The 12,283-nt window shown below is 34.3% G+C and overlaps 1 protein-coding gene and 1 pseudogene across 1 annotated transcript; one reads left to right on the top strand and one right to left on the bottom strand.

Moving 5' to 3' along the window:
* Nucleotides 1-264: 264 nt before the first annotated feature.
* Nucleotides 265-1,183, bottom strand: LOC107641735 (ethylene-responsive transcription factor ERF022). Its single transcript, XM_016345207.3, has one exon. It carries the CDS (start codon nucleotides 1,100-1,102, stop codon nucleotides 515-517), a length of 588 nt encoding a protein of 195 aa, XP_016200693.1. The 5' UTR covers nucleotides 1,103-1,183; the 3' UTR covers nucleotides 265-514.
* Nucleotides 1,184-10,047: 8,864 nt separating this feature from the next.
* LOC148563493 (uncharacterized) lies at nucleotides 10,048-10,829 on the top strand (annotated as a pseudogene).
* The last annotated feature ends 1,454 nt before the right edge of the window (nucleotides 10,830-12,283 follow it).

The following is a 12,283-nucleotide window of genomic DNA, read 5'->3' as shown; positions in this document are numbered from 1 at the left end:
ATACCTTGATGAATAATTCCATTCCAAATAATGTATATTTTAGTTTAACGCTGAACAAAATTAGTTCGTTAATAAGCTCTTAATGCAATATATATGCCAATTATATATAATTAGACGATTATGGAAATAACCAACACATCAATTTTACAAGCTCAATTCTGCATCAAAGTTACAGCCATTCTGGAAAAGATATGATAATGATGAAATGTCAAAGAAGGAGAAAATCAAAGGAGCACAGCCATTAATGAATTAATAATTGGGTGGTTAATTTTATGACTCAGAAGCTAAGCAAAGGATATAAATCAAATGGGACATACCACCTTATTATATATATAATATACATGATGCAATTGACATAATTAAATAATAAATCCAATTGCTTCATTTGAATTAGTCTCACTTAGACATTAGCAGCATGCTGCATTAATTTTAGTATACTATATTATAGGGACCCAAATCAAATTTAGGGAAGATGCTTTATAGTAATTGATTATTCAATTCTCCAAAGCATGATTCATGAATCCCATAAAGATTCATGCTGAATTTCTTCCCATTCGCTTAACTCTAACATACCATAATCATAATCACAATAATCATGATGATAATTATGATCATGGAAGCCAAACATGAATGCTTCAGTAGCCATTCGCATCCACATTTTTGGCGAGTCTAATGGAGATTCATTAATCGCCTGAATCTGACTAGGAGACAATCCTATCCTTACGGGAAGGATAGTGCCCTTGTTGTTATCAGGGGCACTATCTACCTCTGTAGAACTCTTGAATCTTAATGCAGCTTGCTGAGCCGCGGCTTGCACGTCCTCGGCCCTTGAACTCACCGGCCGGGGCATAGTCTCCACCAACTCCGGGAAGTTGAGCCTGGCAGAGCGGCCTCTAAGGTGCAATGCCGCCACATCGTAGGCTGCAGCCGCCATTTCAGGTAGCTCATAGCTCCCTAGCCATATTCTGGTTTTCTTCCCCGGTTCGCGAATTTCGGACACCCATTTGCCCCATTTTCTCTTACGAACTCCCCTGTAAGACTGCGGCACCATCACATTATCATTGTTACATTCTTGCATGGTGCTGCTAGTTGGATTTTCCATTGGAAAAAGAAAAGCAAAGAAGAGTTTGTGGTAGTAATAACAATGATATCTTATAAATAAGAAGAAGCAAGGGTTACAGAGTGAGGTAGTGAAGATTCATTATTCATATATGTATATATATATGATCGTAAATGAAGGTTGCATTGCGTTACTTTGAGAAATTAGTAGAAAATAAAATGGAGGGAGCTTCGTCGCAGTTACGTTAAGTGCGAAGATGCTGTCAGTGAGTGTGCATTCGCCACGTTTACTAATTATGTTGGTCTTTGCATTATTGAGTTTGTTGATGTCATTGGAAAAGTTTTTTCTTTTTTCTTTTAAAAGAGACTTGGGATTTTAACATATAGTGACCTCCTTCTTCTATATCCACTAGTTTTATATTATATTCCTAAGTAAAATATATTTGTATTACTATATTTTAATGATATTAGATAGATCACTGTCCCTGGACATTTTTCTTTTGTGATTTCAATTTTATAAACCATCACAACCCTTGCTAGTGTAGTCAAACTTATTGGTGACCCTGTTTTTCAGGTAATGAACTAATGATATTAGATTCATGTAATCTCAAGATTACGGACTAAAACCTTATTTAATAAGATTATGAATTCAAGTAATAGAATCAGTCACTTATACAATTATCATATTAAGTGATTTATATTACATTCTTTTAGTTAAGTGCAATTTATTTCGAATCCAGTATCAACGCGGTATGCATGAACTAATGATGTTAGTAGCATTAAATGAAGCTAAGATACTCAATTAGCAGAGTAAAACTATGTGGAAGCCAGTGAAGATGCAAATATGTATATATATGTGATTACTTTATGTATACGCAGCTTCATTAATAATTGGAATTAGAACAGCAAATGAATCGGTAGCATTATTTAATTTGTCCATAGTGTCACACATAGAAGAGTAATGTGAAATAATTAATTCTAAACGTTAGATTATAAACTTTTAATTTTAAATTTTAATTCATAAATCTAAATACTAAAGTTAGAAATTCTAACAAATTAAAAGTTAGTTCTTTATATTTTTCTTTAGATAAAATTATGGTTTGGATCGCAAATATTTTGTCTTAACCAAAATTGCTCCTAATGTTATTTTGGTTTTAAAATTATCCTAAGGTTATAATAAATTTTATTCCATTAAGAAATAACTTTTTATAGAATACATATTTTGATCAATTTATTAACCAATTGTTGTTATATATCACATAGATTAATTCTTTGCGCAATAATTTGTAAAAAAAAAAAATTAATAATAGACAAGATTAATAATGCGATCAAATAGGTTCAATTTTCTATTTAAAAAAATATGTCAACAATTTTGGATAACTAATCTAAAATATAACAATTAGTGATTATTTTAATAAATAAAATAAATATTAAAATTATAAATATCAATATATATTCACGTGAAGTTAATAGTTGAGAGCTATTAGATGAAAATTTAGTCAAATCAGTCAAATTATTTAATCACTATCAATTATCAACTTCATGTGAAATCGACTGCATCTGAGTTTCCACCTTAAAAAATTTATATTTTATACCTTAATACTTATTCAATTTTTTTATAAGACAAATTTTTTTATAAATTTATCTCTCATCTTTTAAGACGAGATAAGTAAAAAAGAATAAGCACACATTACAAGAAAAAGTAATATTTGTAACAAAAAAAATTGTTATAAAAAATCAAAATTTTGAAAGAAAAAGATTTTGTAACAAAAAAAGGGGCCATTGCAGTATGCCCTGTTACAAAAAAATTTTGTAACAAAAAACGGAACTGTTACAATTCAAAGTGATATTTTATAACAAATTTTTCTGATACAAAAAATCAGAAGTCGTTACAAAAGTGGTAACAAATTTTGATCTTTAAAGTATTTTTGGTGACAATCTATTTTTTCTATCATAAAATTTTGTTACAAAATGTAACTTGATTTTGTAACATTTTTTTTCTTTAGTTACAAAAGCAAAATAATTATTTTGTAACAATTTACAAATTGCATGCATAATTTACTAAATTATTTTTTTAATTAACTAATATATTAACTATTTTACTAAGCAAGCCTACATTTATATAATATGTAAAAACATACATAATTCAAACATGTCTCATTTAGCTAAAATTGCTTTAAAACAAAATAACATTAGTGAGTACATTGATTAGTTCTATAAGTTATATGTCTTACACTAGTTCAACTAAAAGTTAAAAGTTCTAACATAGATTAGTGTCTTTATAAATCAAAATATTCATGAATCCTTTAGGTAGCATGTTGTCACTATTTTTGCACCGCTGTAAATGAGAAAAATCAAAACAAAAATTAGAAACAAGATATAATACTAATTACAATTTTTTCCATTCACTTTTATTCAAAAATAATAATAATAAGCCTAATTTGGCAAAACAGACTTTCACCAATTTAAATCAACCAAGAATATTATGACAACAAGCTACAAAGTAATTACTTAACCAACTATGTCTTTAAAATGTTTCCTCATAACATACCTCCAATACTTCATCAAATTCAACTAGGCTCTTTCTTATGCTGAAGATGAACTTTTTCTGTATTGATTTGCAACCCCAAGAGTTGTACATATGTGATGATTCCACTGTGTATCATGAAAGAAGAATTGTCATTATATGAGAAGATGGGTAAAAAAGCACAGGTTCAAACATCTTTCCTCTTTCCAAAATCAAATATATATCCTAATGAATGATAATGTTAATAAGTAGATTATAACCTGCTCCACAATGGCATCACCCTTAATTGGGATATCCTCATCATTTGTAATCTTTGATATAAGTCTGACAGCCCATTCCGTATCAAAATTGAACTTTTGAAACATCTCGTCGAGTAAGTTGTAACAAGGATAATATGAGAATTGTTGACAGCTCTTAATTAGTAAAATAGACTCATCCAATCCACCACAAGAAACCTAGATGTAAACAAACAAAAGAAGCAGCATAAAACATTTAAAAATTTAGACATAAGATTCAGTCCTTATCTTTTGCAGACAAAGGGGATACAAATTCAAACCTATACCTCATTAAAACATTCTATTCATAAAAACAATAGTTGTATTTGTTTCCATAAAGAGATCAGGCACCCAAAGTGCGTAAAATAGATCTCTCGCACGATGCTCTTCCCACAAACGTAACATTATTAACACAGTTAGAAATGGAAGTTATAGAACATGGATAAACTATTACCTTTCTTCTTGCCTCCCCTTTGATCAATACCGTTGGATGTCCCATTTGTTCCACGTATGTAGCTGCCAGGGGCACAGATATTGTGAACAGAAACACCAATTTCCCCTGCTGATTTGCTAATGACAGCACACTCCTTCAAAGTATCATATATTTCCTTTATACTATCATCTTTCATATATATGAGGAAGCAACTACTCAACTGTCAAGCATATAAAGATAGCCAATTAAATCAGGTCTCCAATGAAACAAAACAACAGAAGCAGTTTCAGTAATTCAACAGAACAACCAGCAAGGCAGCAACAATGAAATAAATAAGTCAACAACCAGCAGCAATCCATCAAATAGCTTACCATACTAAAGTTCGAAACTGAATCAAGAAATAACTTACCATACTAAAGAGGTGTGACTAAATCGAACAGCCACAATAACAACACTTGCTGCATTAATGGAACGGCTCAAAACAAGGGGGCAGTAGCGGAATGATGGCTTCGACGGCGGCATACGACGGAGCAACTCACGATAAACAATCCCTGGCACAAACAATCTCAGCAACAACTCTTATAGTAACCAGGATTTTGAGCGACAATGAGAAAAAACCAGAATAGGGCTAAAGCTTACCAAGGAGATGTCGGCTCCAACGGTGGCAAAACGGCGACGGAGCACAGCTCCTTGAATGTTAGGAGAAGAGGCTCACAGCGGCAGTGACAAGTCACGATGAGGATGACGATGGCAGGCTCGCAGCAGACGCGACACCTCTTCCTCTCTCCAGTTGGTTCTCCCTCAGCGTGGCGCTCTTCCTCTCGATGGCGATGCACACCTGCGACTCCATGGATGGCGACGGAGCTTCGGCGGCACAACCCCCAACTCGCGAAGTGGCGGCGACGGTTGGACAGAACTCTCCTTCCTCGCGCATCTCTCTCTCTCGACGTTACCTCCTTCTCGCGCGAACTCTTCTATCGGTGGAACTGACGGTGATGACGACCCAATAGTGACGATGACGGCTCGGTGGCCCCAGTGGTGACGACGAGGCTCGGCGGCCCCAATGGCGACGACGACGAGACTCGGTGGCGGTGACGCGTGATGGCGGTGCAGACAGCTCCTCCCCCGACGCTCTCTTCCTCTCTCTCGGATCCCCCTCTACTCTCATCCCTTTCCTTATTTCCATTTCTTCTTTCTTTCTGTTTCAGAGTGTGTATGTTGTGCTGCTGAAGGGGAAAGGTGAAGGTAGTGTTGAGGTTTGGGGGGAGGTTGCAAGGCGGTTAGGGTTAAGCTAAAAGGGTTAGGATTTGTTTGTTTAAAAATAATTTAGGAATTTAGGTAAAATCAAATGGGAATTAAGGTTAGGATTTTTGATTTGGGGATAGAATATTTATTTGAAACCTAAATAAATTTTAAAAATTATTTTTAAGAATACAATTACTTATCAATTTATTAGTTGGCTCTTAATTAAGTATTCTAATTTAAAATATACAATAATATAAATTAGAGATAATTAAATTAATTATTTTTAAAATATTATTTTATTATTAATTTATAAATTATTTTTAAATAAACACTAATTAAAATAAAATTGGAGATACTTAAATTAATTTTTTTTATAAAATTTAAAGCATTGAATTTAAAAATCTCAAATATTTAAATTAAATCATATAAAATTTTTTATATTTTTTTTACTACTAAAACTTTAAATTATAACTAAAAAAATATTCTGTTTAAATGACTTATTATTTAATTTTTAAAAGAATTTTAAATTTAAAATATCATTAATTTGACGTAAATATTTTTAGTAAAATAAATTTTTGAATATAAAATCTTAAATAAATATAATAAATCATAAATAACTCATTAGGTTAATTTTTAAAAATTCAAAGTCTTACATTTAATACGTTAAAATAAAATTTTTTATTAGTTGCAACAAAATATTTGAATTTTGTAATAAATAAATAATTTGTTACAAAATTATTGTATTTTGTGACAAATTATTTTTTTGTTGTAAAACATTATATTATTTTGCAACAAAACAACAATTCAATACGAAAGCCAACATAATTTGTAACAAAAAAAATCACGTTGTTACAAAATATTAAAATGTTTTGTAATAAATTTTTTTGTTGTCACAAAATATTCTTATTTTGTAACGATAACTAATTATTGTTACCAAAAAATCATAATTTGTTACAATTTTAAATTTGATACAAATTTTTTGTTACAAATACTCCATTTTCTTGTAGTGACATATCTCATCTTTAATATTATTATTGTGTTTAATGACTAAAAATATAACTAAAATTTAAATTTTAAGACACAAAATTTTAATTTTTTTATATTTTTAAAAAATAAAAATACAAAAAACTTAAAATTTTAAAAATAAATATTAAAATTTTAATAATTTTTTTAAAAATATTCTCATTTAAATACCTTTATTTCTAAAAATTCTAAAGACAGAATTTAAAATTTTAATAATTTTTTTTTAAAAATACTCTCATCTAATTTTTGGTTATTGTACCCGTTCTATCATTTTCATCAATCCAATACACTAGTTTCTAACAATTAGAGAGAAGCAAGGTGTGGCTATGGTGGAGCTTGGTGGCACTGTCCTTCTTCAGTGGCGGCGTCCCTCCTTTTGACCGGCTGAGCTCTGAGAAGACAATTATTTGTCATCCCACCCTTGGCCATGTCATAGCTATTTTCATGAAACTCTAATGTGTGTTTGTCGTTTCGTGCCAAGCTTCAATCTCAAAGAGGCGTTAGTTACTGATGAATGTACCTTCTTCCTTTCCTTTTGTTTCTTCTCTCAAAGGTTGGAACTTGAAAATATCAGAAATTCAGAATCATACTTCATTTGCATCACTCAGCTATATAACTCGCGTATCAATTTTCACTTCTACAATCGATAGTTTACTCAAGTTTATTTATTTTGTCTATTTTTTCCTTTTTTTTAGTAATTTGTTTGAGCTGAAAATCTCTCAGCTTATTTTTGGATTTTTAGTAGCTTATAAAACTGCTAAGGTATGGAGCTTTGGAAGTCTGAAGCAAAAAAAAAAAAAAGGGGGAAGAGAAGGGATTAAGGTTTATTTTGTTTTATTTTTTTAGTTAATAAGGATATTCAAGTTATTTTATTTGTTTCGGCCTTTATATTTAAATTAAATAAAATATTAAAATATAATTTATTTTTATATATTTTATATTAAAAATAATAAATAAAATTTAATTTAGTATTTATTTTTTACGCTCATTTTTTTTCAAAATGCATACTTAACAAAAGCAAAATTAGACATAAAATTTTATTATTAATTTTTAATGGTCAAATATTATTATTAGATTAATTTTAAAAATTTTAAAAATTTGACTACTAAAAATACATAAAATATAAATAAAAAAATTTTGTGATAAAATTAAAATAAAATAAAAAGACATTTTTAAAATTTTGGATAAATTTTAAAAATAAAAATATTTTTATATTAAATAATTTTATAAAATATATAGAATTATCTAATAGTTTTGGACAGGGCAATTTACTATAATAAATAAAATGCAAACAAAATTTACTAGAATGCACAAAATAAAAAATGGATACCAAAATGCATTTTTCGCCTAATCTATATAAACCGCGACAGGGGTCTCGCGGTTTACAGAATACACGTTATCCGCTATAGGCGTGTCACGGATTACGTGCAAGAAGAAGTGAACATAAACCGCGACAGGGGTGTCGCGGTTTACGTGTGTGCGTGAAATGTGCATAAACTGCTAGAGGGGTGTAGCGGTTTATGCATTACTATAAATACGCTGGAGGGGTCTCGTGGATTATATTTGTGCTGGAAGAAAATCTATTCTAGAGAGAAAAGTAGTGGAATCTAGAGAGAGGAATAGAGAGAATATTGGTTGAATTGAGTTGAGATAGGAGTCGTGACCATGGCGGAGGCACGCAGTCTATACAGGCTCAACGGCGTTGTGCACGTGGCCGGGAGCATAAACGAAGAGGTTAGCATTATAATGTTTAGTTAACTTATTTTGTATAATGTTGTTTGTATTTTCTGTTATTTTGGTTATTTATAATTTCGTTATTGTTAGTTAATGTATTTAAATTTAGGTTTACATTATTATTTTAATCAGAAAATGTAGTATTTAAATTATTTAAATTATTATTTTAATTGAATTTCGTGATTAGAAAATAGAAAGTGTATGCTAGCAGCTTAAACATTAAAACTGTAGTTATGTGGTAGATGACTATTAATTAATGTTGGATTTTTTATATGTTTGGTTTATTCTGTGACATTCTCCAGTCGACTAGGTGTATATATCTGGAGAGGGCCGGTTTGTACCACCTGGCGAGGCTCAACGCCAGGTGGTTTTGGTTGGACGAGCCCTTAGTCAGTGCTTTCATTGAGCGGTGGCGTCTTGAGACGTATACCTTTCATATGCCCTTTGGAGAGTGCACTATCACGCTGCAGGATGTAGCATACAAGTTGAGGCTGCCTGTGGATGGTTTACCTGTATCCAGGTGCCTTACTAATTTTGAGAAGTTTATGGAAGAAGGCAGACCGGTGTGGGAGTGGTTTGAGGAGCTGTTTGGCGAGCTGCCACCACAGAATAAGGTGAAGCAGTATACAGTCCACTTCACCTGGTTTCATGAGAGGTTCAGGGTGCTGCCAGCTGATGCTACAGATGAGACCGTATGCATATATGCACGGGCTTATATTATGATGCTGCTTTCCACTCAGTTGTTCGGTGACAAGAGTGGAAACCGGGTTCATATATGGTGGTTGTCCTTTGTGGTGAGACTTGATGATATGGGCAGTTATAGCTGGGGTTCGGCAGCGTTTGCCTGGCTATATCGGTGCATGTGTCGGGTGGCCAACAGAAACATGATGAACTTGGCAGGCCCCCTTCAGCTACTGCAGTCATGGATTTTTTGGCGGTTTCCTAGCCTCAGGCCGTGGGGGTTTCGACACATATTCCTTCCCATTGGCATCTAGGTATTCATATTTGTATAGTTATGCTTGAGACTGTAACTATTTTTATTATGGTTATGCCTGTTAACTTTCCATAACGTCTTTTACATTCAGGTGGGCCACTTATCTGCCTTCATCCGACCGCAAGGAGGAGAGAGTCATCCAGCTTCGCCTAGCTTTGGACCGATTAGGCAATCGAGATGTAAGTTCATTCATTTTCTTTGAATTTTTATGTAATACTTAACTATATATTTGTTAGTTAAATTTTCATCTAGTACTTAGCTAATTAATGTATTCTGTCAACATCTGTAGATTGTCTAGGAGCCGTATGCTTCGCTCAACGTGATAGCTGTTGTGCATCCAGAGATTCTCACCGAGGAGCACAGTCGGTTATGGCGTGCATGTACTTGCCTGATATACTTCACCATCATTGAGTGGCACCAGGTGGATAGGGTGCTGCCACACCTGGGTGGCGTTCAGCACGAGCCTGAGCCGGCATCGAACATTGATTGGTTTCATGCCAAGGATGGGAGGGGTGGGGACAGATGGTTCCCGAGCTACTACCAGGTATGGCACCTTAGTTGGCAGAACAGGTTCGATGCTGTCCTGACTATCCCCCGAGTGTCTGATCCCGGGCCGTCCGCAGACTTCCTGCGGTGATGGTACAGAGTGGCTCTTAGATTTCTGTTGCCAGATTCCATGATTGCCGATCCTAGGGCCGATGAGATCTCACAGGATGTTTCTCAGAGAGGGTCGTCACAGGCTCCTCCGAGGGTACCCATGCCAGACGTGCCAGATAACAGGCGCGTCGAGCGGCGACGACGCGTTGGTACGCGGGCTACAGACCAGGAGTGGCGATGGCTGGATGACATGATTCAGGATGACAGATCCGGTGGCGACGAAGTCGGACATGCCGATCACTGTGTCCGGCGTGGCCGTCCTCAGCGTCAGGGTGGTTCATCGGGGGCACATCTTCTAGTCCTAGTGATAGACCTGCTGAGCATGCAGCGGCGGATACCCAAGAGGTTCCTCTTACACATGTTTCCAGCTCCCAGGTATACCACGACATCCATGGCCAGATGTATGATGACCTGGCGGGCCCGACCTTCACGATGGATATGGAGCACGAGGTTGGGAGTTCACAGTTTTATTCCGACTTTGCAGATCTCATCCGGGATGACGGCCCTCCAGATTTTCAGCAGCAGACCCCACAGGATCAGGTTCCTGAGACCCAGCCCCAGATGGACGTTGCGCCGGAGTACCTCCCAGATATGGATTACATGCAGCGGTACCAGCCACAGATGTCTGACCCTCATGGATTCCAACACCAGCTACATGTAGACTTGAATGAGCCTACTAGCAGTCTATATGACAGTTGGTTGGGCATGGGAGGGACGCCTGCATCTGCATATGACGTGGGCATGCCAGTCGATCCTCCAGCACAGCAGCGCAATAGGCCTACCAGAGTGAGGCGGGCCGCTCGATGTGGTACATGGTCGCATCTCCTGAGCGCATTTGGCCATGACTCTGCCGACGAGGATCAGGATAGGCAGGGGCCCTAGCTTACTATTTTTTCTTTCCATTCATGATACCTATGTATGTCGAATTTACCATGTACTTTTGTATTATATGTGTTTGTACTTAGTTTATTTCCATTGAATTAGGTGTATGTAATGTATGTTTTTTGTTAACCACACACTTTGTTTTATGTTTTATATAAATATTTATAGTAATGCATAAACTGCTACACTCCTCTAGCAGTTGCACGTAATCTGCGACACTTCTATAACGAATTACGTATATTCTATAAACCGCAGGACTCCTATTGCAGTTTACATAAATTGGACAAAAAATACATTTTGATATCTATTTTGTATTTTCTGTATTTTGATAAATTTGATTTGTATTTTATTTATTATAATAAATCACCCTTTTGGATACTTTTGAAAAGGGGATGGTACGAAAATGAAAGGAGGTACAAAAAAGGAAATTAAAGTAAATGGCGGTGCTTCATTCATTCACCTACTAACACGGGGTGGTTGCATTGCATGCACATCGAGAAATGAGACAGTAGATGGTTCACACTTCACACTTCCCAAGTCACAACACTGGTACGGTCAAGGTCAAGGGTATGGTGGTGAATGCTGACGGTGACTACGCGTTTATTAGAGGGTACGGTTGCCATGGCGGCGCTGTTATTTTTTCCGAATAAAGTTTCAATTATTCCTTGTGCTCTTCTGACTGACCATAATAATTCATAAAGCTATATGGCATATCAATCCAGCTGTTTTAGTCATTCCTATTTTCCGAGTTTTTAATCTAATTCTTCCACGTGCGTCCTACATATATCATTATAATTCAAATTAAACTACCATGTTACATTTAATTTGATGAAGTCCACATATTATTATATTATATTAAACCTTACGTAGCTAACTAGCTTCAAAGGAATAAACAGTAATTTAGTATGACTTCGTTTTAACATCTATTTTGTCTAGTCTTATTAGTCTTTTATATATATTATATATTATTTAAAAGATTTACGGACAACGTGGTAATAGATCTCATGTTCACAAGTTATTTTCTTGTTTCATCATCTCATCATCTTATACAGCTAGCAGTAGTCTCTATTCTCTAATCTATATATCTTCTTCATTTCTCTTTAATTAAGCTTTAGGTTGCTTTTTACGTGGTTAGACTAAAATTATAATTAAAACTACACATGCTTATAACTTTTTATGAAAATATAATTTCACCCTTTAATTTTTTTCAACAATTATAAGTATATGGATGATGTTCTATTTTTTTTTTCTACAATATTTATTAATCAAATATTATTTTAATATGTCTTTCGAAAGTTACCTGAAATTAGGTTGTTTTTGGGCCTAAACGTGAGGTCTAGACTCTTTTGAAGCAGCGTTCGATATCTACTCGTGTCAAGGTACTGCCGTCTAAGTTCTTCATGATGAGGTGGGGGTGGTACCTACAAGGAACTCCGATACTTAAATTAGCAACG

Source organism: Arachis ipaensis, chromosome B5 (assembly GCF_059453495.1).
Source record: "Arachis ipaensis isolate K30076 ecotype BB chromosome B5, ASM5945349v1, whole genome shotgun sequence".
Lineage (NCBI taxonomy): Eukaryota > Viridiplantae > Streptophyta > Magnoliopsida > Fabales > Fabaceae > Arachis > Arachis ipaensis.
The sequence above is the reverse complement of the archived record's forward strand: the minus strand, read 5'-3'. Positions and strand labels throughout refer to the sequence as shown.